The 26,635-nt window shown below is 45.6% G+C and overlaps 1 protein-coding gene across 1 annotated transcript in view; it reads left to right on the top strand.

Annotated features, from left to right (window-relative positions):
• The window catches only part of BFSP2 (beaded filament structural protein 2), a 68,935-nt gene extending 44,683 nt beyond the window's left edge, over positions 1-24,252 (top strand). Inside the window, exons 5-7 of the mRNA XM_019436722.2 lie at positions 14,358-14,489; positions 21,166-21,386; positions 23,977-24,252. Coding sequence (XP_019292267.1) covers positions 14,358-14,489; positions 21,166-21,386; positions 23,977-23,980 — 357 coding nt within the window. The 3' untranslated portion in view covers positions 23,981-24,252. The remainder of the gene's footprint in view (positions 1-14,357; positions 14,490-21,165; positions 21,387-23,976) is intronic.
• Positions 24,253-26,635: the final 2,383 nt, after the last annotated feature.

Below are 26,635 nucleotides of genomic sequence, written 5' to 3'. Positions count from 1 at the left end.
CCAAACCACAGGTTTGATTTTGGTCCATTGCTTCTTTTTTAGAAGATTCATGAATATTTATAATCCAGGACCTTAGAGACCATCCCATTTCCTCGTTTCAAAGGTGAGGAGACAGATCCAGAGAGGGCAGTGACATCCTGAGGTCACACAGCTGGCTGGCTCCCAGTCCAGGCACCCAGTCCTGGCACAGTTCAGCTCTCCAGGCTCCCAGTCCAGGCACCTTTACTCCACACTGGGCTGTCATTCCTGCTTGGCTCTGTTCCCAAAGCAGAATCTCTGTGGTGTGCAACCCTGTTCTGTCCCAACCCTCCTGGGGCATACACCACACTGTAGTGATCATTTCTTCGTTTGTTTGTTTGTTTGTTTGTTTGTTTGTTTGTTTGTTGAGGAGGGGGGGGAAGGGCAGAGAGAGAGAGAGAGAGAGAGAGAGAGAATCCCAAGCAAGCTCCACACTGTCAGTATGGAGCCAGACGAGGGTCTGGATCCACCAACCGTAAGATCATGACCTGAGCCGAAATCAAGAGCTGGAGGCTTAACCAAATGAGCCACCCAGGCGCCCCTGTAGCAATTATTTCTTCAGGGAGGAGGGAAGGGGCATTGAATTCACAGAAATAAATCCTGCATAGTTTGAAAAGGAAAAAACTCCTGGCCATTATTATTCACCCTTCACACTCTTGAGAATCATTACCAACCCAACAGTAATTCAAGCATTAATTCTGAACAGATTCATTAGTGTTTTTTTTAATAGAGTAATCTGAAAGCTGCATCTCAGAGAAAACAGACAGTACTTGTTTTCATTTGGCTAATGCTGCCTGGGCCTCTTGCAGAGAGGCGGAGCTCAGAAAATATTTGCAGAATGAGTGAATTCCTCTGATCATCAACAGAGATCAGAACTGACAGCCAGAAGTCCTCCAATAAATAGTTTTGTCAGTTGCTGTCATGCCCTTGGGGGCTGACATTTGCCCGTCCTGAGCATCTCCTGTCGGTTTCCTGGCAGCAAAGCATAAATGTGAAATGGCTTAGCACACACTGCTTTCAAAACCTTTTGCAGAGAGCATACAAACATGTATTTAATTACCTTTCAGCCTGGAAAGCCTGAAAATTAATTGACATGATTAATTTATGTCTTTGTTTAGGTTTCCCCAGAAACTGACCCTGAGACAAATATTAAAGTGGAAATGGTTTATCTGGAAGTTGGCCGGGGCGGGTGGGGAGTACAAAATACCGGTAGAGAAGGGAACCAACAAAGAACTCATTCTCCAACCAGCAGCCACTGTGGGAGACTGGACTCTGAAGCCACAGGGCTTCTGGGGAACAGTACAGAATACAAGAGAAGGGAAAGGCGAGGAAGCTGGGGTAGTAATACCATCCCCATCAGACATCTGGCATCTGCTAGCACAGTGACCTTTCAAAGACTTCAGAGAAAGCTCTCCCAGGCAAAGAAGTATGGAATTTGTCAGTGGAATGGAAGCTGGGGAGAACAAACATGTTTCAGCCTGAGGGATAAAGGTGGATGCCATCAGCATCTGCTACCAGTTATCTGCTAACTCCTCCTAGTTTTAAATTTTTTTTTTTAACGTTTATTTATTTATTTATTTTTTTTTTTTGAGACAGAGAGAGACAGAGCATGAACGGGGGAGGGTCAGAGAGAGGGAGACACAGAATCCGAAACAGGCTCCAGGCTCTGAGCTGTCAGCACAGAGCCTGACGCGGGGCTCGAACTCACGGACCGCGAGATCGTGACCTGAGCCGAAGTCGGCCGCTCAACCGACTGAGCCACCCAGGCGCCCCATTCCTCCTAGTTTTAAATCAATAAAAGCTTATAAAGAGGTTATGGCTAGGTTCTCTCCAGCCACGGTCGTGGATGTCAGGAACTTTGGCGGTCCAGTTTTTGGAACTTCTCAAATTGTATAACTCCATGTTTGGGGAGATCAGTTTGGTCCAGAAAATTTCTGGAGGGTCTTGCAGCCTGGCCCTTCCTTTGGTTTATTGTGGTTACCCACCTCAAGGTATTTGAGGATGTTCAGGGAACCACAGACAACATGCCATACCACCCTCCAGACCTCCTGGCTAGCCATGGAATACATTCCCCAGTCTGCAGCCCACAGACCCTCACAAGGCCACCTTGGGAATATGGGGGGGCCGCTATCATGCCCCTCTTTCCTAGCATTCCTAATCTGAGATTTTCCATTCTGGAGCAAACAAGACAGGCTCTGTTTTGCCTTCTTAACCACCCCCCTGGGGTCTCCACACCCTCACTCCTGGAAGCCTCATCCCTGTCCCTTGTTCACTGCAGCGGGAGGATGTGGGCAATAACCAAAGGCTTACTCAATTACCAGCACAAGCTGGTGGGGTGGGGTGGGAGGTGCCACTGAGAGAGAACTCAGCTTCCTATTAATAGCTCCTGGGGGCCAGGAACCCCACAGCAAATGCTCCCACGCTACCTATTCTGATGGTGGTCTGCACTCGCCTCAGATCAGTTCAAGGCATTTGTGGTCAGGAACTTCATTGGAGCTCTAACCATCATGCCTCCCACAGTCAGGATGACAGATTGTGGAGACAGTAGAGAATGAAGAGAGGTGAACAGATTGAGATGAATTGTGAGGTTTCTGGTTATTGATAGTCTTAGGGCTGGAAGACACATTAGCAACTGACTAGAGCAGTGCCCTCTAATAGAAATTTCCACAATGATGGAACTGTTGTTGTATAATCTGTACATCTTTCCAGTATGGCGGCTATAGGCCACCTGTGCTTACTATGCACTTGGAATGTGCCTCATACAACTGAGAAGCTGAACTTTTTTAAAAAAATTTTTTTAACATTTATTCATTTTTGAGAGACAGAGCACCAGCGGAGTAGGAGCAGAGAGAGGGGGAGACAGAATCTGAAGCAGGCTCCTGGCTCTGAGCTGTCAGCACAGAGCCCGATGTGGGGCTTGAATTCACTGACCTCGAGATCATGACCTGAGCTGGAGTTTCATGCTTAACCGACTGAGCCACCCAGGTGCCCCGAGAAGCTGAACTTTTAATTTTATTTAATTTTTATTTAAATAGCTATGTGTGGCTAGTGGCTATCATATTGGACAACATAGGTCTGGATCTACCCATAGGAGACTAGAAACCTTGGATAACATGTCTCCACATTACCCATATTCACAAATAATAATTTACCCTGAAAGGGCAAATATTTTATATAGGCTGCCATGTCAACACATTCCCTTTGCTTGCTTGTACAAAAGTGAATATTTTCTAGAATATATGAAATTGGATTGAAATGGGTTTCTGCTAGTCACCTGGGGTCACTGACTCTAGATGGCAAGATAGCCAACTGGGAGAGTCCCTTTGAAGGAGGACAGAAACAGCAGAAGCCCTAAGAGCATCTGCAATCTAGGAGACCCTGTGTGTTGATGAGTTGGCTATAATCCTGATGCCTCTTCAGTGAAATAAGCCATGTTTTATTCTGGTGCGCTCACTACAAGCACTGAGGGGGAGTGTCACAGGAAGAGCTTTGGGCCCAGCTTGTTTTTCTTTCTTTTTTTTTAATTTACTTTTATTTAAGCATTTTTGATATATAATACCTTCACTTGCTTCAAAATTCAAAATGTGCGAAATGACATACAGTTCTTTTCTACTGGGCCAGTCAATGTTATCCTTATATTATGAGTCCTTTCAGAGATATTTTATCCACATACAAGGGAATACGTATATATTCTCTTTCTCTTTACACAAATAGTAGTATTCATGCTTTTTAGATGCATGATATTATACCACAGTGGGCAGCAAACTATGGCCCACAGCCAAATCTGACCTACTGCCTGTATTTTGCAAATAAGCTTTATTGGAACACAGCCATGCTCCTTCATTTACATATTGTCTATGGCTGCATTTGCATACGCTAGCAGAAGCGAAAAATTGCAATGGAGGCCATATGGTCTGTTAAGCCTAAAATATTTACTATCTGGCCTTCTATAGAAAAAAATTCCCAACCCCTGTTCTAGCTAATGGATATCCCAGGATTTATTTAATGCCTTGCTGATGAATATTAAGTGGCTTTTATAAAATCTTTTGCTTTTATAAATGAGATAAGTCACTAACTATGTATGTCCCTCACTTCCCAAGATGGAAATACATCTACTGAATAAATTCCTAGATGTGGAATGGCTGGGTCAAAAATTATGTACATTGGTAATTTTGATAAATGTTGTCGAATTACCCTAGGTAAAGGTTGTAACACTTTACGTTCTCATCAGAAATGTTTGAGAGTGACCATTTCCCCACATCCTCGCCAATACTGTGAGTTCTCATACCTTGTGATCTTTGTCAATATTATAGGTAAAACATGGTTTCTCGGTGCGGTTTTATTTTGCATTTCTCATATTATAAGGTAGGTGGAACATCTCTTTACATGCTGAATTTCAGCCATATTTGCTCTCATGTATACTATCAGATCATACCTTTTACCCATTTTTGTTAGGTCTTGGACTTTTTTTTTTTAACGTTTATTTTTGAGAGAGAGAGACAAACAGAGCATGAGCGAGGGTGGGGCAGAGAGAGAGGGAGCAGGCTCCAGGCTCTGAGTTGTCAGTACAGAGCCCAACACAGGGCTCGAACCCATGAACCAGGAGATCATGACCTGAGCCAAAGTTGGATACTTAACCGACTGAGCCACCCAGGCATCCCAGTCTTGGACTTTTTATTACTGGTTTGTAGTGACTCTTTGTACGTTAGAAAAGTTCGTCCTCTCCCTGCAATAAGTTGTAAATGTGTTCTCAGCTTGTCAATTGTCTTTTTACTTAATTTATGGTAGTTCCAGCTAGCTTTCAAAAGGTATCGTTAGCCAGTAAGGCAGGGTTACTAGAGGAGTCAGGAGACCAGGGTTTGGTTCCTGTCACTGTGTGTTACAGTAGTGTAGCCCGGCTGGTCTGGCCGGGGGACAGGGCAGGGGAGTCAGAGTAGTTGTTAGAAGGGAAAATAAAGAGACCGTCTCATTGAGGTAGGCACTGGCCACTTTCACCTGTTCTTTACCCTACCAAGTACAGCGTGTATACTGTAAAGGGCACTCCTAGACCCTCACCATTCACACTGTGTTTCCACCCTCATAACTGGTTGACGACCAATATTTGAATGACTATCTATATAGAGGATCACCCAACATTGTAAGCTCCTCCTCATACATTCTACCAAGAAATCTTCACTCGCTCACTCACTCGGACTCCATTTGTTAAACACAGACCAGGTGCTTGGTGCTGTGGGCACAAAGTCCCTGGCCCATCCCTGGCCACCTGATTCTGTGGTCTCAAAATATCTTAGATATTTCTCAGTGGTAGCTCTTCCCCATGAAAAGTATAGGGACCTTGTTTCTAAAATAAGAGACTTGCAAAGATGAAACAGCTCCAATCCCTGAGAAATTAAAGTAGTAGGGTTTTGGGGCGCCTGGGTGGCGCAGTCGGTTAAGCGTCCGACTTCAGCCAGGTCACGATCTCGCGGTCCGTGAGTTCGAGCCCCGCGTCGGGCTCTGGGCTGATGGCTCGGAGCCTGGAGCCTGTTTCCGATTCTGTGTCTCCCTCTCTCTCTGCCCCTCCCCCGTTCATGCTCTGTCTCTCTCTGTCCCAAAAATAAATAAAAAACGTTGAAAAAAAAAATTAAAAAAAAAAAAAAAAAGTAGTAGGGTTTTCATTCAACACGTGTTAATCTCCAAGAAGAGACAGAGCAGAGGAGTTCCTTCTTAGGAATGGGATGGTCTCCGTGAACCAGAAGAAAAATACTATCATTTAGACTTCTCCAACAATTGCTTTAAGAAGGAAAACATACTTTTCATACTTTTACACTCACTGCCGAGCCTCTTCTGCCACTTTCCTCAGCGGGACGTGCTTTACTGATGGCCAAGGGGCCGCAAGACCACAAAGCCATGTGCTCCTCGCTGTGCCCTTTGCCAGTTTCCACTGAGACTGGGAATTGGTCCTATAGCCTTAAGTGAGCAGCTTCAACAGCCAGGTGGCTCTTGTGTAAATTCAAGGAGAAACCTGGCTTAGCCTTGCCAGGCCAGCTCTCCTGCCAACACTGAAGTTTCACCAAGCGAGACACGTATTTCTTTTTAATTCCCACACAGGAGAACTCATGTCTCAGGTAAAGACTGGATAGCATCCAGCCTTCTCCCAAATAAATCCTACATCTGGCTGGATAGGTCAGGGGTGTGTGTGCTGCTTATCAAAAGCTATCCTTAGCTAAATACCATTTATATGACACCGCAGGACTATAAAGTGACTTATAGTCATTATAATAATGATAGCTAATCCTCCTAATGAAAAGGAGATGTGATTTAATTCCACTGCTGGTAGACCCTCCTCTTCTGTAGTCCCTAGAATGTGCCTAGGACACATTGTAGACCTTTAGTAAATGTTGCTGAGCATGTCCTAGGTGTAAAAAACCATGTTAGGTCACCAGGGCAGACGGAGGAGTCAGTGAGAAGTTGTCCACTCACGAAAGGTACCTACAATCTAGTGTGAGGTTGGCTGAGTGCATGTGGGAGGCAATAGAGAGAAAGACCATTCTTCTAGAGGCACCTGGGTGGCTCAGGTCATGATCTCTCAGTTCATGAGTTCGAGCCCCACATCAGGCTCTGTGCTGATAGCTTAGAGCCTGGAGCCTGCTTCAGGTTGTGCGTTTCCCTTTCTCTCTGCTCCTCTCCCGCTCGTACTCTGTCTCTGTCTGTCTCTCTCAAAAGTAAATAAAACATTTTTAAAACGAAGAAAAAGACTTCTGCAAGGCAGAATGCAATGTGTCATGAAGGCATTGCCAACAGAGCATTTACCAAGTATCAGCGGTGTTCTGAGCACCTCACAGGCTTGTTCTTATTTCGTGTTCCCATGATGAGATAAGTATTGAAATATTATCCATTTTACAGAGGAGGGAACTAAGGAAGGCCCAGAGAGGTTAGTAACTTACCCAAGAATACACAGTTACAAAGAGGCAGAACTGAGATTCAAACCACACATTCTGACTCCAGTATCAACATTCTTAACAGCTAGGTTGACCTGGACAGATCACATGGGGTGGGAGTGGGGGTGTCTTGATTCATTTTCTTTACTTAGATGAGCAAGTGACATCTTGTGGAATGTGAGGTTGAGAAGCCTTTGTCTTGAGGGTCCAAAAGGGTATGCCAGACTCTTGTCATGATCTTTCCAAATCATGTTTCTGTGTCCTGCCCCCACGTGGGATAAGATTCCTCTGTGATAGAAGATCGGGAACCCCGGTATCTTCAAGGACTCCATTGCTTTCCCTTTCTCCTCGATAGTGAACATAATGAGGTTAGTGTGACCCCGTGAGATCCAAGAGGCTTGAGAGCAAAGCGGTTAGCTGTACTCTGAAGCTGAGCAAACACGTTTGTAAAGCTGTTTTTCACCAGCTGCAAAAAGAGAGAGCTCCAGTGATTTGCTGAAATCCACACAGCACCTGCTGGGAAAAGGCAGATTGCACATTTCCACGTCTGAGCGCTCATCTTGGATACATGTTCTGCTAAGAACACGCCTGCATAGCAGAGGGCTGGGTTAGGAGATGGCCCTTTTCCCCCTCCATTTGGAGACTCTCAGAGACTTCATTCTGACTCACTCCAAAGCATGCTTGCTGTTCTTTCTCACACCCATCTTACATGTGCAATAACATGCAAAATTAAAATTTAAAACAACTTTTTTAATGTTTATTTATTTTTGAAAGAGACAGAGACAGAGCATGAGAGGGTTTGGGGCAGAGAGAGAGGGAGTCACAGAATCCGAAGCAGGCTTCAGGCCCTGAGCTGTCAGCACAGAATCTGACGTGGAGCTCGAACTAACGAGCTGCGAGATCATGACCTGAGCCACTTAACCGACTGAGCCACCCAGGTGCCCCCTTAATTTAAATTAAAAAAATTTTTTTTTGCCAGGGCACCTGGGTGGCTCAGTTGGTTAAATGTCTAACTTCAGCTCAGGTCATGATCTCACGGTTTGTGAGTTTGAGCTCCACATCAGGCTCTCTGCTGTCAGCACAGGGCCCACTTTGGATCCTCTGTCCCCTTCTCTGACCCTCCCCCCCTCACACTTGCTCATTCTCTCTCTCTCTCTCTCTGTCTCTCTCTCTCTCTCTCTCAAAAATAAATAAACGCTAAAAAAATTTTTAAGAAATCTTTTGCCAGATTTCAAAATGTCAATATACTCTCCTGTCCCAGAAATATAGATGTAGTGCAAACATGGGAGCCTTCTCCTGCACAGCAGAGCCAAGATTTCAAGCTGGTTTGAAAGCCTGGGGACCAACATATTTGAATCTCATTACACATCCTAGCAACTGCACTGAGCAACAAAACAGAGCCCTATGTTCCTATCCTCAGGGTCTAGACTGACACACCTACTGTTTGGTCTGTGAGGAGAAATCTGGAAGCATTGGATTGAAATGGAAATAGAAGTAAAGTAATTATTAATCAGAAAGCGTAACTCCAAAAAGCAATTGGAGAGAACAGGTAATACTTTTAGGTGAGTTAAAGCAGTTAACTGTCCCCAAATGAAGGGTAAGTATTACGTGTGGTAAGCTGTTTTGAGAAGGTATTGGGCATGATATAAAATGACACTGAAACCCATAGTAAGCAAGTTAATTTATTTTTCTCTTTCCATATTAATTAAACTGTATAAGAAAGTTTCCATTTGCTGCTGGTAGGTCATTAACACTTCCCCGTACTTATTTTTTTAAGCTTATTTATTTTTTTTGAGACAGAGAGAGAGAGAGAGAGCACTCAAGTAGGGGACGGGCAGAGAGAAGGAGAGAGAATCCCAAGCAGGCTGTGCCCTGTGAGTGCAAAGCCCAACTCAGGGCTTGACCCCGTGAACTGTGAGATCATGACCTGAACCAAAATCAAGAGTTGAACACTTAATGAGCCACCCAGGTACCCCGACACTTCTCTTATATTATTAATTTCAACTTCCAATGAAGAGAAAGCAGGGTTTGGCACTTAGCAACCTGACAACCAAAATTCGCTCCATTTCAAAAATTTTTTAATGTGATTAATTTTTCAACTATCTTTTGTCTGTGACAAGTGACACAGCTTTATCAGTTTCTGTAGCAATCTAGAACTTTGCTTCCATGAACCAGGCATCACATGGCAGTTTTTTTATTTTAACTTTATTTATTTTGAGAAAGAGAGGGGCAATCAGGGATCCCACGAACTGTGAAATCGTGACCTGAGCCAAAAATCACATGGGACTTTTAAATGCAGATTCCCAGGCCCGCTCAGCTCTCCTGAATCAGAATCTACGTTTTCACAAGCCCCCCTAGATGATTCTGATGTGCACAAAATTTGAGAACTTATCTACAGTTTCCATTTTGAACACATTTCTTTATAAAGAAAAAATGAATTGATTTAAATAAAAATTGCTTAAATCAGTATTCAGATATGTGCAAAACCATGCTGCTTGTGGAAACACTTGGATAAAGTGTTCATCCCCTCGAAGACCAGTGTGAAACTCTGAATACAAACCACCTACTGCCTGGGTTGAGAGGAGGGCAGATCATATGGGGGACTATGAGAGCCTGGGCCAGCAGATTCACCCCAGACCCACCCACCTAGGCTTTGAAACTTACCCTCCAAAGGACCTGATTTCCACCCATCTCCATTTCTTACCCAGGATGTGCTGGTCATGTTTCACACCTGCTCTCTGGAGGGGGTAGACATAAGCATGTGTATTTATGTGCTAGTCAGATTTCACAGTACCATTAAAAGGTAACAGAGAAATTTCTGTTGATGTTTTCTTTATATAATTTTAGAGATAACATAATTTTTTTTTAATTTAAATCCAACTTAGTTAACATATAGTGTAATAATGATTTCAGGAATAGGATTTAGTGATTCATCACCTACATATAACCCCCAGTGCTCATCCCAGCAATTGCCCTCCTTAATGCCCATCACCCATTTAGCCCATCTCCCCCACCCAACACCCTGCCAACAACCCTCAGTTTGTTCTCTGTATTCAAGAGTCTCTTAAAGTTTGCCTCCCTCTCTGTTTTTATCTTATTTTTCCTTCTCTTCCCCTATGTTCACTTGTTTTGTTTCTTAAATCTCATATATGAGTGAAATCATATTTATCTTTCTCTGACTGACTTATTTCCCTTAGCATAATGCACTCTAGTTCCATCCACATTGTTGCAAATGGCAGGATTTCATTCTTTTTGATCACTGAGTAATATTATATTTTGTGTATATATATATGTAAATATATATGTAAATATATACACACACACACACACACACACACACACAAACACACCCACACACACACACCCCACATCTTTATCATTCATCAGTCGATGGACATTTGGGCTCTTTCCATACTTTGGCTATTATCAATAATGCTGCCATAAACATTGGGGTACGTGTGCCCCTTAGAATCAGCATTTTTGTATCCTTTGGATAAATACCTAGTAGTGCAATTGCTGGATCGTAGAGTAGTTCTATTTTAAACTTTTTGAGGAAGCTCCATACTGTTTTCCAGAGTGGCTGCACCACTTTGCATTCCCAGCAGCAGTGTAAAAGGGTTCCTCTTTCTCCACATCCTCGCCAACATCTGTTGTTGCCTGAGTTGTTAATTTTAGCCGTTCTGACAGATGTGAGGTGGTAAGAGATAACATAAATTTTAAGATAAAATACTCACTTTGCTTTTACATTTGCACCTATACCTTCAGTGTGACTTGCTGAAATCTTGCAAAATCTGCCAATTGTTTTTACAATTCTGTCATCAACAATGTCACAAAATCAGATTACAAAATATGCTTGATTATTAATATCCGATTAAGCAAAAAAGTCACTCATGTCAAAGATAAATGAGGATAGCTCTCATATGAATTTTCGGTTGATATTTCCATTGACCTTAATGAGTCCTTTCATCAATGATATGAGTAACTTCTTCGCAAATCAGATAACAGTTTGTAAATATTGGGAAAATACTCCCTCTAATGTTTTTGCTATTCCTTTTTTTTTAATGTTTATGTATTTTTGAGAGAGACAAAGACAGAGTGTGAGTGGGGGAGGGGCATAGAGAGAGGGAGACACAGAATCGGAAGCAGGCTCCAGGCTCTGAGCTGTTAGCACAGAACCCGATGAGGGGCTCCAACCCCCGAATGTGAGATCATGACCTGAGCTGAAGTCAGACGCTTAACCGACTGAGCCACCCAGGCACCCCTGTTTTTGCTATTTTTAATGCAACGGCTACAGACATGACCCAACTTAAAGTTTAATCTGCATTATTAACATTTCCTTAAGTCTAGATAGTCACCAAAACAATAATTCAATCCCTGATTTGTGGTGTTTACCAATTTCCATGAGGTAAATACTCTCATGGCTGATTTCAAACTCCTAACTTGATGTAAATGAGCACAGAGTTTGACAGACATGCTCAGGAGTCCATTAAATGTTATTCCCACCACACAGGTACCATCAATATAAAGACCATGGATGGCACAGATAATGATAAAATGTAAATAAATTAGCAAGTGATGTGTTTGGAGAATTTGTTACCATTTTAATAAAACTTAATTAAGTGTAAGTTGATGCAATTTAATTTTTAATGATGGCGGTGTCTACCAACCAGCTTACAAACATCCTGAGAATTTAACACTCAGCTCCTGTGAGGGGTCAGGGGCCGACTCCAGCTCCCGGCTGCCCCTGGCCGCTCTGTGCCCCTGCACCGCCAGACTCCATTTGTCTGCCAGAGCACCACCCTCCCACTGCCCACCCAGCCACACGGCCTACACGGTCAAGTCCCAACCGGAAAGAGACAGAGAAAAATAGGGCAACCCATCGCAGGAGGGCTTGGCAGACCACAAAGATGTTTTAGAGTGGTCCACCTTCACTTTGGGGAAGGCAACTCTGCTTTCAGGAGTCTTGATGGGTTGGTGGAAACGGCAGCACTCAGTACTGGTTAAGAGTACAGGTCTGGCATCTGTCTCTACACTGGAGCCCAGCTCTGCCCTCCTAGGACATACGATTTTGAGTAAATAGCCCAGTCTCTCTGTGCCTCAGTTCCTCATGTAAAATAGGAATACCAATGACACTTGTTTCATAGGGTCGTGAAGATTAAGTGAAATAATGGACTTAACCCTGTTAATGAAGCGCTCGGCACCATTAAGTGCTTAACGCCTATGAGTTATCATTAGTAGTATCCAACCCACAATATCTTTTACAAACTCATTTATTGGCTAATAGTACTTTTTACATATATAGAGAATATACGCTGTCACTATTTGCATGCTTTTAAGGTTCTAAAAGTGTCCACATGCATAACCTGATGGAAGCCTCAGAGTGACCCCTAGAGATAGTCATATGATTATCATTCTCCACTCACTGTCATCTGCATTCTGTGGGCAGGGACGGGGCTCAGAGAGGCTGAATGACAGTCCAGGGACACACAGCCATGCACTGACCAGTCAGAGCTGGGCCCACAGCTTCCATTCTCCTTCAGCCTATCCCAGACTTTTTTTTTTAATGTTTATTTATTTATTTTGAGAGAGAGAACATGAGCAGGGGAAGGGCAGCGAGAGAGAGGGAGAGAGAGAATTCCAAGCAAGCTCCATGCCATCAGCACAGAGCCAAACGCAGGGCTCAAACCCACAATCCGTGAGATCATGACCTGTGCTGAAATCTGGAGGCAGATGCTTAACCAACAGAGCCACTCAGGCTCCCAATCCCAGAACTTTCTTTTTTTTTTTTAATTTTTTTTTTAACCTTTATTTATTTTTGAGACAGAGAGAGACAGAGCATGAACGGGGGAGGGTCAGAGAGAGGGAGACAGAATCTGAAGCAGGCTCCAGGCTCTGAGCTGTCTGCACAGAGCCTGACACGGGGCTTGAACCCACAGACCGTGAGATCACGACCTGAGGTGAAGTCAGACGCTTAACCGACTGAGCCACCCAGGCGCCCCTCCCAGACCTTTCTTTAATGGGTGTTTTTGTTGAGGTCTTTATAGCCCTCACACAGAAAGAACTACTCCTGAGATATGAGCTCTCTGACCTGGGTGTTCTTAGTTAGTCAGTTAGATTGGGCTATTTTTGCATAACCCTATAAATAAGTATTCAGATGTAGTAAAAATGGCCAACCCAGCCAGCCAGTAACCTAGGAGAGAAAACAGGTGTTTTCTCCCATATCACTGGCTCAGAGATAACCCTTCGACTACTCTCAGATGAATGAAGGTGACCTCTAGTTTTCCCTGTTCTCCAGCACAAAGAAAAGGGGAGCGATGACCTACTCCACTGAAAGTATGGGGAAGAACCAGACTATGTCCATCTCGCTCAGGGAGAAATTTCAAAACACAGACCCCCTGTGTTCACAATTGTGGCCAGACTGGTTTTTATGAGGAAACAGGGGATGTCAGAGAAGTTGAGTGCTCCTCGTCTAAAGCAGATGTGGGGATAGTTGGCACTGCCTTACAGTACTGGACAGAGTTAGAAGTTCTCTGAAGGGCAATTTGGCAACGTTAGTCGAAATGATAAATGCATGCCCTTTGACTCAGCAGTTCCACTGCAAGGATTTACCCCCTCAGAGATACGCCCATGTGGAAAAGGAGGGTTATAAAGCCATTCTTCACACCATTGTTTATAACAGGCAAAGACCGGCAACAAAGTGCTCATCGGTGCAAGGGCTTCCAAACAAGGCAATACTATGGAGCCGTTTAAAAGAATGTAATTGAGGGGTGCCTGGTGGCTCAGACCGTTAAGCATCTGACCTCTGCCTAGGTCGAGATCTCAAGGTTCATGAGTTCCAGCCCTGCGTGACAGCCCCTGCTGACAGCTCGGAGCCTGAAGCCTGCTTCATATTCTATGCCTCCGTCTCTCTCTGCCCCTTCCCCACTCACACTCTCTCCCTCTCTCTCAAAAATAAACACCCCCCCCAAAAAAATTTTTTTAATAAAAGAATGTAATTGATCTATATATACTGGTAGAAAATATTTTCTAAGATATATTAAGTACCAAAGCAAGAGGATGGGGGATGACCATACCTATTTACTTATAAATATATGGAATATTTCTGGAAAGAGGTATAGGAAACTGGAAACAAGAGAACTAGATAATTAGGGCATAGGGACAAAAGGAGACTTTCTCCTATAAATCCTTCAGAAAAATCTTTTGAATTTTATTCTATTTGCATGCACTATATGTTCAAACTAAGTAAATGCTTGGATACGAATCGGTGGGGGCATCTGTAGAAAAAGGGGGATATTTCAGTCTGCCAGCTGTTTGCCCTAAGTGACATGCAGCGGAGTGGTCACTGGGAAGGGCGAAAGGGAAAGCGAGGTTCGGGCTCTCCACGCACCCCTGCTCACGCGGACACCTGACCCTCCACAGCAACAGGCGGAAATGGCCCGCATGGCGCAGACCCAGGAAGAGAAGCTGGCCGCCGCCCTCAGACTGGAGCTGCACAACACTTCGTGCCAGGTCCAGAGCCTCCAGGCTGAAACGGAATCCTTGCGGGCCCTGGTGAGTGGGCCGGGAGGAGCCTGGCGTTTCTTATGTCAGTTTAAACTCTCAACTGTTGAACCCTAGTCATAGTCGTGTGGGTCAGAGTTTGCAAGAAATTCCCATTTCACAGCATGAGTTTTGAGTCCTGAAAGGGTCGTCTGATACAGAATCACAACAAGAATAGTAGACGCTGTTAGTGCCCCACCGAAATACCCTACACAAGGCCGCTGCTGTGAGTGATGGCCGCTGATACCCCCAGACGTCCCTCTTCAGGGGCCCCACTTCTCCAGGGAATTGTCCTCAAACAGTAGACACCTGGCCGAGAAGGTTAGGCCCGCCACCCCCACTCCCGCTCAGCCAATGACGGCTGACATGGGGTTTAAAAGTCCAGCCCACTTGCTTCCAAGCGAGTAGGTTTTACAGTGTAATTCATACTCCAAGCTCTCTGTGGGATCAGGCTGTCCCAGTCTCCTGCTGAGACTACCTCCTGGTTTAGCACCTTCCTCCCCTCTATACTGCTTTCCTTGCCCCCGCTTTTCTTGAGAACAACCCCTTAATTATTTACAGGTACCAGGATCCCTACCTCAGGCTTTGCTTCTGGGGAACCAAACCTAAGACACCTAGTAAGCTCCTCAGACTCACTGGGGTTTGTGGAAAGATCTCTTGCCTTATTTATTATTATTATTATTATTATTATTATTATTTATTAATTGAAATAATTATTAATAATACAGCAATCCACCCTCTGATCTCTGGGGTTAACTAAAGTTCTATTAGGATGCCAAGCACACAGCTCCTCCTCGATACCCCCTCTAGGGGCCGTGTGTGCTGATTTGAACCACAAGCCTGTTGTCCACACTGGAGTGCATGAAAGGCATGCAATCCTTGTGCAGCTGTGGTAGTCTGGACTCCACTGAGGCCCAAGGAGCCCATCTCTCCCATCAGTTTCAAGCCTTGTGGAAGTTCCAATATTATTGTTAGTGCCCCTCTCTTCTACCATTCCCCATACACCCCCATCTCAGTCTTGCCACCCAAATCAGTTCCGACACCAAACCAGCAGCCCCACCTCCCAAGAAGTTAGCACAAGGATTTATTCTAGTTGATTCCCTCAGAAACAACTTTTTCACTGCCTGTGGCCAAGCTGATCCCATCACCCCCAGCTCCCCTCCTTTACGTCTTCAGTTCACTTGGGTCCATGTCCTCTGGCCAACAAGGTCACATGGTGCCCAGTCAGCTCAGGAAGATGTTCAGTCTTGTCATGCCACGGCACGACACAACACACATCTCACTGCTCCTCTGCTCTCCCACACATCCTGTGATGGGATCTGGGTCAGTGCAAGAGGATGTGAGAAAAGGATTTGAGGTGAGAAAAATCAGGAAACTACAGCCTAGAGCAATGTGACTTTAGCCAAAAAATTGGAAGACATTGCATTATTTACTCAGAGCTATGTGAATTCTATTGTAATCAGTTTTACTCACCTGCCATGACCCTTGATGCTAATATTAGGGGTGCTGCGCTTTGCCCAACTTGCTTTAAGCACAGTTAAGGTTAAGAACACCTTGTTCCCCAGGTGTTCTTGTGGCTGTCAAAATTGCCACTCTTCCAGTCATAGAAAGTGCCAGGCAAAATGTGGGGTACGTACACTCAACCCCACATCACCAAAAAATCCTGGATGAATCGCACCTGTGTAGAGGTGGCTCATCACTCAGCACACATTCCAAACGTGTATTGGCTGCCTCGTGTGTGCTAAGCCCTCCCTGAGGCAGGTCCCAGGGATGCAAACAGGAAGTGGATGGTTCCCGTTGTCTAAAAACTCAGACGGGTAAGAGAAAACCTGTGTGCAAATGACTGAACACAGCAGAGGGTACTGGTTCCCCAGAGCAGGTCCTCCCAGCAGCCTCCATTCTCAGCAAGTCCCAGCCTGCCCTCAACAATGTCCCTCAGCAGATGCTGTCACCACCATGCTGCAGGTAAGATTCAGGTCCCCCAACACGAGGGCTCTGTCTTCCTTTTCCAAACTCGAAATACCTCTAAAGCTTTATCCATCCTCTCCTCCCTTCAGTAAACTTCACCTGTCCACTGTTGCCCCATCTGGGACATTCCTCTATCTACTGTCCCCTCTCTTCTGCATGTTTGGTGGAATTGCCTGGGGGTAAAGCAGAAAGGCTTCCTTTGCCAGACCTTCCAGCACCACCCAGGTTGGGTTTCATTCAGAGACCAGCCCAGATTCCATAGGAAGGGAGATACCCAGGACTCACCCTTTGCTCTCCTACCCTTGAGCCCTTGGACATGTTCTTCCCATGACTGGAAGGAGACCCCTCCCCAGCCTTGCCCACTCTACCTGTCCTCACGCACCCCTGGCACAGGGGAAGTGGAAGACCTACCAGTGCTTCCCAGTGAAGAGCCTAGATCCTGACTCCCACAGCTGGGGTGATCTCTCCACCTGCCACACACTCACATTCAGAGCCCTGTGGTTCGTGTGGTATATCAGCTGATCCTCTGATGTCACATTAACTTCTTCAGGGCAGAGACCATGTCTTCATGGTCACATTAACTTCTTCAGGGCAGAGACCATAAAGTTAGCTTTATGTCCCCAAAGCACTTGGTGAGTGTTCAAAGTGATACCAATAGCAATGAGAGCATACTCACAAGCATTCTGCCCTTAGACCCTCATAGAAACACTGAGAAGTGTGGTGGGCTATGACTGACATCCCATTTTGCAGAAGAGCAAACTGTGGTTCAGGGGTTGGCCCATTAACATGAGCAACAAGTGGAGGACCCAAGCCCTTCTGGCTCTGTTTCTCTACTAGACCACGGTAGGCCTATGGGATTGGGGGTTGGTACCAGACTCTGGAATCTGGAATCCTGACTCTATTCACTAGCTGCGTGACCTCTCTAAGGTTCTGTTTTCTCACTTGCAGAGTGAGGATCTATTTGGGTTATCATAGCTCCCTTCCGTGTTAGTGGCCGAAGACAACAGTAAATCATTTGTTCATTCACTCTGCAATTTAGGTGGAGTCCAGCAGAGACAGCTCTTCTCCGTTCCATGTGGCATCTGCTGGGGCTGGCCCATCCAGGAATGGCTTTAAATCACACGTCTGGTGCCCCAGATGTGCCTCTTTTTCTCCCTCCATGTGACCTCTCCATGTGGCTGGCTTTGACTTCCTCAAATCATAGCAGTCGTATAGTTGGACATCTGACATGGAAGCGGCTTCCCTCAGAGCGTGAACACAGAAGCTCCCAGGCCTCTTAACACCTGGACTTGAAAGTCCCTAAATATCACTTAAATGGAATCCTGTTGGTCTAAGCAGACACAGACCATCCCAGATCCCACAAGAAGAGAAATAAACCTCCTCTTGATGAGGCAGTGGCAAGGTCACATAGAGAAAGGACATGTGGGATGGAGATAATGATTATAACTGCCTTTGGAAATGTGATCTACCACTGGACCTAACAGAATTTACTTTATAAAGTCATTGGGATGATTAATTAAACAATGCAGGTCAAGCCCTTAGCGCAGTGCCTGACACAGAGTGAGCAGTCGATATATGTATCTATTATTGATCATCATTGTAAAATTATTATAACCACTGGCAAAGTAATCCCAAGTTGGCATCATCCGATCACCTCACTTAAACCCCATGGTCCTAACTATTGGGACAAATGGGAAGAAAATTCACATCCCTGCAACCAGAAGTCTTAAGAGTAATGACATGCTGGTGGTGCTCAGGACCCAGGACAGGCTGCCTCTGTCCCCTGCTGCCTCGAGTAGATCAGAGTTCTGGTCACTGGGCCTTGTGGGCAAGGTTGGGAGCACAGACTAAGCCAGAATAAGTAGCACACTTTCCTGCAGCTTTCAAATACAGCTCTGCTCATTCAGCCATCCCCGTTATCCTCAGTCTGAGCAACCTGCACACACAAGGCCACCATGGCTCATATAAGTCTCAGACAGCCACGCTGGAGACACTTTCAGTCCCCTTTGCCAACAAGGCCCTATTTATATTGGCAGGCAGACACCAATGATGGTGCTTAAAGCCTACTGAGCTCTGTGTTCAGTCAACTCAAACCAGGAATGGGATTCAAGGCCAGAAATCACATAAGGTCACTATTTTACTTTCTGGAGGGCTTAGCAGTTCAAGGAAGTCCCTTCAAATCTCCAGAGACTGGGGAATAAGTGTGCTTCTGTGACCTCATTTTGCTTGCTGGTGTTGTGTGGCTGAGGGGGCCAGAGTTAGGAGATGTGCATCAGTGGCCTGATTGCCATCACCCAAGCCCAAGTGTCTCTGGGAGGACCAGGCCAGGATTTCAGGGACTTAGGTGGGGAAGCTGGACTGTGACTCTGAGGGTGGGATGGAAGAGACAGAAAACCTCTGATAGGGGTTCCTATGAACCCACCTTGGGCAATGGGTCCTAAGTCATCAGAGAAAACCCCAGGCCACATGGAGAAGTCACCCATGAACATGGAGCAGAAACTGTAGACAGATGATCCAAACGTGATTCCATAAAAGGTTTTTCCAAATAACAGGTGTTACAGGTCCAACATCAACAATAAACACTACAAACCAAGCAATTTCCTGATAAACAAAGGGAGAAAACCCAGAGTGGAACAAGTGATTCTCAATGTGCAGGTGGCCATTTCTGCATCCTCATTGCCATGGAGCGGTTCTCAGATCTCACCAAAATAATAACCCTAGACCAGATACTGATCTAGATTTATTTTCTATTAGTCACATTTTTGCCACCTGTAAATGTACCTAGGATGGGAATCTGGTTCAATATCCTCATATCCAATGGAATTAAGATAGTTTAAATAAGATAATAGTGGCCCCTGCTTAACAGGAGCCATGATTCAAGATGGCATCACGGCCAACAATCCTCCATTTCAACCACAGTCATCAAAAAGGTATGAAAAATCTCCTCCTAGGGAAGAGAATCAACAGAAAGTTGCTTCATCGAGATTTTATTCAATCTAATTTGAAAAGATATTTATCTGTTCTTATGTGTTGTATGAAAAGTCAGATGCTAAATTATAGGTACACCATAATTACAACTATTAAAAAATGTTAAAGACAGACGCATGCAGTTTTTTAAAGGTGTTTCTTGGTCAGCCCTATGGTCTGCAACACTTGGTATATGGGAGACAGGGCAATAAGTATAACCATAGTGCTGTCATCCTGGGCAACACACCCAGATGAGCACCTACTCTGTGCCAGCCTCTGTCTTATCACTGGGGTTACAGAAATTTCATTTCTGCTCACTCTCCAGTAGGGGAGACATGCCCCTAAGAAGCTCAGCCCGCTATTACAAGTTCAAGGGCATGCATGTACTTGGGCAGCTGTGGAAACCCAGAGGAGGTGGCCCTAACCCAGCCTTGGGGCGGGGGGGGAGGGGATGGGGTAAGAGACTATCAAGGAAGTCTTCCTGGATGAGGTGACCCCTGAGCTTGGACTTGGGGATGAGTAGGAATGATCCAGATGAGATGGAAGAAGAGATACAAACCCAGATTTGGACTTCAGGCAGAGCACTATGGCTGCTCTGTGGGGAATGCAAAAGCAGGAGGCTAGAGACCAAGAGACCAGATGCAGGCTACTGAGGTTACCCCAGGGGAGCAGTGATAAGCATCCATCCTGGGCACCTATGGCTGGTGGGGAATGAGCACGAATGTGAAAATTTTTCAGAATATACAAGAGGTAGAATTCACTGATGATGAACTGGGGAGGGAGGGAAGATTAGGGACATGCCTTTCTTTCCCTGGTTTCTAGTCCATGTGACTTCACCAGCTGAAGCACAGAATAGGAGAGGCAAGCATGTTCAGAAGGAAGCCGGTGGCTCCATTGTGGACACCTTGATTTGAGATGCCCATGGATTGTATATATTTACAGTAAGAAGTTCAGGAGCAGGTTTATGCTCGGGGGAGAGGTCTGTGCTGGAAATATCAATGCAGGAGTCACCAGGAGAGAGACAACTAAAATCATGAGTGTGGCAGAGACCAACCAACACAGACAGGAGAAGCACAGCTCAGAGAGAAACAGACTCAGGAGAGGGTGGTGGGGTGCCCACAGAGAGGGGACAGCAAGGGGGAAGAGAACTTAGCCAAGGTGTGATAGTAACACACTAAAGAAAAAATGCTGAGTGTGTAAAGGCCAGAGACGCTCATGCTAACTCTGGCAATGTGGGCAAGAATGCTGGAGGAAAAGGCTTTTTAGCTTAAAAATGGATGGGGTTTCAGCAGTGGAGGAGGAAAAGGCCCCCCAGGGAGTGAGAAATCAGGGGCAGAAAGGCCCAGAGGCAGTTCAGAGAGCAAGATTTCTTTGAAAACCACCTGCAAACTGCCTCCCCCTTGTGTGCCTGTGTGTCAATTTCTCACTCTCGTTTTTTTTTTTTTTTTTCCCCTCATTATTCTCCTCTCTCATTCTGTCTCATCACTATACCTCATCTTTCTCCCTCTCCTTCCCCTCTTCTCTTTCTTCCTCCCCCCACCCCCCATCAGAAGGCTCAGTGAATCAGACCAAACAAGAGCCTGGCCTCCCCAGGAAGAGTCATCATTTCCCCCGGGGAGCCAGCGAAGCCATTGTCCTGGGGAGAAATGGACAGCCCGGGCCCATGCCAGCCCCTCCCACAGCTCCACCCACCTCCCTCTCCAAGGGCCCTGCCTGCGGCCTCGGGTTCGGACCCGCGTTCTCTCTTTGGCAGAAACGAGGCCTGGAGAACACCCTGCACGACGCCAAGCACTGGCACGACATCGAGCTGCAGAACCTGGGCGCCGTGGTGAGCAGGCTGGAGGCGGAGCTCAGGGAGACGCGCTCAGAGGCGGAGCAGCAGCAGCAGGCTCGAGAGCATCTGCTGGCGCACAAAGCCCAGCTGCAGAGGGACGTGGCGTCCTACCACGCCCTGCTGGACAGGGAGGAGAGCTGGTAAGCCCCCGTCTTCCCGATTCCCGTGAGTGACAAGAAGACATGCCCATGGGTTTGAAATGAAAAGTTTTTCGAACGCTAGAGAAGTAACTAGGGGAAGGGGCGCCTGGGTGGTGCAGTCAGTTAAGCGTCCAAGTTCAGCCCAGGTCATGATTTCGCAGTCTGAGAGTTCGAGCCCCTGGTGGGGCTCTGTGCTGACAGCTCAGAGCCTGGGGCCTGCTTGGATTCTGCGTCTCCCTCTCTCTCTGCCCTTCCCCCCTCCCCCCCCCCCCATGTTCTGTCTCTCTCTCAAAAATAAACATTTAAAAAAGGTAGTAAAAAATCATCCTCAAACTCCCAACACAAACACACACACACACACACACGCTCCCACAGGCTAGGTCCCTGAAGGGTTTTTTCTGTCCATATATTCACATAATGCAGGCACACACGGACACACACACATGTACACAGACATACCTCTATGTGTTCATACATACTGAGTACACACATGATGTCTGTTAGGAATACTTTCAGCTGAATGTAATAGACCCTCACTAGTGGGTCCACAAATCAATGCTCCTGAAACTTTAATGTGCAGTTAAAACGCCAAAACCTGGGCATCTTTTATTTTTATTGAAGTATAATTAACATAGTGTTATGTTAGTTTCAGGTGTACAATATAAGGATTCAACAATCTGTACCTCACTCAGTGCTCATCAAGATAAGTGCACTCCTTAATCCCCATCCCCTATTTCATCCATCCCCCACCCACCTCCCCTCTGACAACCACCAGTCTGTTCTCTGTATGTAAGAGTCTGTGTTTTCACTCATATGTAGAATTTAAGAACAAAAGCAAATGAACAAAGATAAAAAGAGAAAAAAAAACAAAACAGATTCTTAGAGATAGAGAACAACCTGGGGATTTTTTTTTTTTTTTTTTAATGCAGACACTGCTTCACCAGGTCTGGGGTAAGGCAGGAGAGTCTTCACTTCTAACAAAACCCCCAGGTGGTGCCCATAACTGCTGGCCCAAAAAACCACAGTTTGAACAGCAAGGGCATAAACCACATTTATCTAAGAATTCCAGAAATAAGGTGGTGTAGGTTACTCAATGATTTCATTAAGGTCCCAAGCTCTTTCATCTTTCTGATATACCATCCCTGATATATTGGCTTTTGGTCTTCATTTTGTCACCCATGGTTGCCTGCCACAGCTCCAGACATTCATGGTAAGAAGGGGAGGGAAGAGGGAAACAACAAAAAAATCTTTTCCGTTTGTGGCTCTTTTCTTTTATCAGTGAAAGAAAAGCATTTTGAGAAGCCTTCCAGTGGATTTTCCTTATATCACATTGATCATAACCTGCTCATGTGACCATTCCTACCTGCAAGGGATGCTGGGAAAGCAATGTTTTAGCTTTTCCAGCCTCCATACTGGAGAGAGACAAGGGATAGGAATGGCATATATGTATCTGTGTATGTATGTGTATGCTCATACATGTATGTGTATATATAGTCTTTTTTAAATGTTTATTTATTTTGAGAGAAAGCGAGAGAGAGAAAGTGAGTAGCGGAGGGAGAGAGGGGAAGAGAGAACCCCAAGCAGGCTCCACGCTGTCAGTGCCGAGTCCCATGCAGGGCTCAATATCATGTACCTTGAGATCATGACCTGAGCCGAAATCAAAAGTCAGACGCTTGACAGACTGAGCCACCCAGGCTCCCCTGCAGTCATTTTTTTAACGGATAAGAATTCTAGGAGCATATACATAAGTCTTGAGGCTCAGTTTCCTTGCCAGCTCTTTAAGGAAATCCAAGCCTTTATTTTATCATAATTCTGTATTTCCCTCCAACGCCCCTTCCAAGACATACATTGAATAATGAATAGAATATCAGCTCTGAGAGACAACTTAGTGATTCTACAGTCCAACCCCTCAATTTCAGGGAGAATACTAAAGCCCAGAGCAGAACATGATGTGTCCTTGATCACACGGGAAGGTGGAGGCAGAGCTGGGACTAGAGCCCAGGTCTCCTGGCTTTTCCAATGTGCTGTGCCACATTTTTCTTCTGAAGGCAAGAGATCTGAATAGAAGCAACCTAATCTTCCCTCCTTTCAAATGGAAAATATGTCACCCAGCTCCTTTCCAACTGCCTTTTTATTGGATTGGTTTCTATTGATTATAAAAGCTAGATGCTCCTAAGAAAGCTAATTTTTTCAAATGCCCACGAACATCTGAATAAATACATAAAATTGTTTTAAGCATATACAGAAAGTAATGAGTTAGGCTGAATGTACTTCAGGAATATAAGAACTCCATTTAGTGAGTGCCTGCTATGTGCCAAGATAGTCTTAGGCTCTTTATCTTCATTTCTTCCCAAAACTGCCAGGATGACATCATTCTCCCCATTTTATAGACAGGAAACAAAGCCTCAGAGAGCTTAAGTCATTTGCCCAAAGTCACATATCTAATAACCATGGGACAGGGGGTTGAAACCCAAACTGCCTTGCTCCAAAAGCCAAATTTTTTCCTGTCCTATACTCCTCCCATGATATCTTTACTAATTTTCATCATCTATGACTTCTTTCACATGTATGTATTTTTTGTTTGTTTCAGCTAATGAAGAAACTTCCTCTTTTCATAAAGGAATTGCTTCCTCCCTCACCAAGTGACCAGTGAAATTCCTAGAGGAGTTCCTCCACACCCTCATAGACTCCCACCACCGCCCTACCCTCCTGAGCTGGATTCCCTGCTGGATTCCCTGGTTGATTCGGCTTAATCTGAAAAGCATCCTGGAAGTGGAGACGGTCCTTCTGCCTTAATTTAAATAGTCTGTAGCTTGATCAACCTCCCTTGTGCCTCTCCAAATAAAGGCTTTGTGTGTGGCTTCCAGTCTGCCCACCTTGCTCGGCCCACTGTCAGGTGGAATGGATATCACATTACCTGGCTGGCTTTTGCTCATGGAGCCATTCTTAAAGGCTTCTGCAAGGGTCCTTGAGCTTGACGCCATCTGCCTCGTCATCCAAGGGCCAGGCGCTCTTGGGTTTATGGACATAAACGCGCTGCTTAGGCAAGGCTTGTGCTCATGGCATGCCGGGTTGACCCAATTTGGGGCAAAAATATCACTCTTGCTAGAGAGAGGATTGGTGCGGTACTTTATCGAATATATCATGATCACAGACATCACAGAGCATTCAGATCTCTTGAATGAACTCTGCGTGGGCACTCACGTGCAGACACACACGTGCAGACACACACATTCCACTGTGATTGGCAGATTATCTCTCAATCAGTGAAAGGGTACTTCAGTTTAAGTCTTGTGGGGGAGGGCATTAATTAGGTTGTGGCTGCCTATCCCACTTGCAGCCTCGGAATTTTCTTCCAGGATCCTTCCCCCAGCCTTCTCAGGACCCAGCCCACCCAAATATGGTTCATGAATCGCCCCCTATCTAGGCAAGACTCCCCGCCTTCTGATTAAAACTGAAACCACCACCTGTGTCCTACCACGGGCTCTTAGTGTCTCCAAAACCACACACACAAAGCCCAGTCTTAATTTCTTAATTCTTCCCCCAAGCTTCTGTCCAGAATTACAGACTCGCCACACAGAATTACAGACCAAAATATCCAAGCTGAGTCTGTTCTCACAAGTGGCTAATCCAGCGGGGCGGGGGAAGTGTCCAATATGGGCATATTCAAAGACACCCTCCCTCCCAGCCCTGGGATTCCAAATAGCCAAAGCCGACATAAACAAAAGAAACCTTCTTTACCCTTAAGAAAGCTTAGAAGAAAAGCAAGGCAAGAAGCGGAGTCTCCTGGCTGAAAATGCGCCAGCTGGTTTCCCTTTTTGGCTTCTAGGATCAAAGGAATTGTATTCATAACTCGTGTGTACAGGACAGGTGTTTACAGTTTGCACGACACCTTTACATAATTCTGTTTGTTGTCTGAGGCACGGAAATAGCCAAGGCACCACCTACTGCTACGTTTCAATAAAGCAGCAATCCCCCCACCCCCGCCACAGTCGCACACCCCAGGAGTGCCCACAATTGAAGCACTGGGAGCAAGGGCCTCCCTAGAAGGCAGAGTGTGTGCCCTGGCCTAGCTATGGTGGATGCACTGTACACAGAGGTCTTTTCTTTTCTTTCTTCCTTGTTAACAATTAATTTTCTGCCCCCTAGCCAAGACCTAAATCCCTAACCTACACGCAGCTGGAGGGCCCCGAAAGGTCAGCCATCAAAAGGAGGTAATTCTGTGTCTGAATGGCCACGCGTTTTCCAGAACCCGGGAGCAGTTTCAGCTATTGGACGCAGGGGAGGTTGGATTTGTACACCATCCTGAGTTTCCACCAGTGTGCTGTGTGGGGCTGCACACATTCCATCTCCTCTGCTCCCTAATCTCAAAGAGCAGCTGCCGTAAATCGTTAAGTTAATCATCCTTTGGCAGGGAGAGCCCAGGCAGACTGGTGCTTCCAGTTCTCAGCAAGGCTTCTTGCTGTTTCTAATGAGGCTTCATTAACAGGTAAGAAAAGGCACTGCTGGCCCCCTGATTCCGCTAGGGCCTTATTTAACTCAGGCTTCGTCTCACAACATCCGGTAAAATTACACTCTGGCAGCAGTGTGCTGACAGGTGGCTGGGGAGGCTGCTGATTCTGTTGGTGTCAAGGACAGAGCATTTGTTCGGGAGCAGACCAGAGAAGGGCTTCCGATGGACTCCTCCAGAAGCGCAGATGCGTGCTATTTCCAGACTAGATAACGCCACTGGCTTCTGGCCCCTGGGGCACGGTGTAACACCCAGTGAGACTGCTAGAACGTCCACTTGCTTTCGGACTAAAGAACAAACTCACCTTCGTTGTCATCTACGACACTTCCGAGCACCTACTCATCTTGTTGGACTTCAAGGATACCAGGAAACAGAAGCCGCTTTCTGCTCCGGTGGGTTTACAATCTCACTGGGGAGTCTGGGTGTGCACATGAAAGGACAAACAAAGCAAAACAGTCCAAGCAGGCACATTACAGTTTGCACGACCCCTTCCTATAATTCAGCTTATTATAGAAGGCATGAAAATAGACATCCGGATCTGATCTCTATGGGTTTTCAGTAAGATGATTCAGCAGGAATCCTCAAGGCCCATGCTGGTCTCTGATTATCTCTAAATAACCCACAGATATTCTTTCTTTCCCCAGACTTATTGAGATGTAATTGATAAACAGCACCGTATAAGTTTAAGGTGTATAGCATCATGATTTGACATACATATATATTGTGTAATGATTATCAC

The sequence above is a fragment of the Panthera pardus genome, unplaced genomic scaffold (genome assembly GCF_024362965.1).
Source record: "Panthera pardus isolate Hobbes unplaced genomic scaffold, ASM2436296v1 HiC_scaffold_16, whole genome shotgun sequence".
NCBI lineage: Eukaryota > Metazoa > Chordata > Mammalia > Carnivora > Felidae > Panthera > Panthera pardus.
This window is presented reverse-complemented; position numbering and strand designations above follow the sequence as displayed.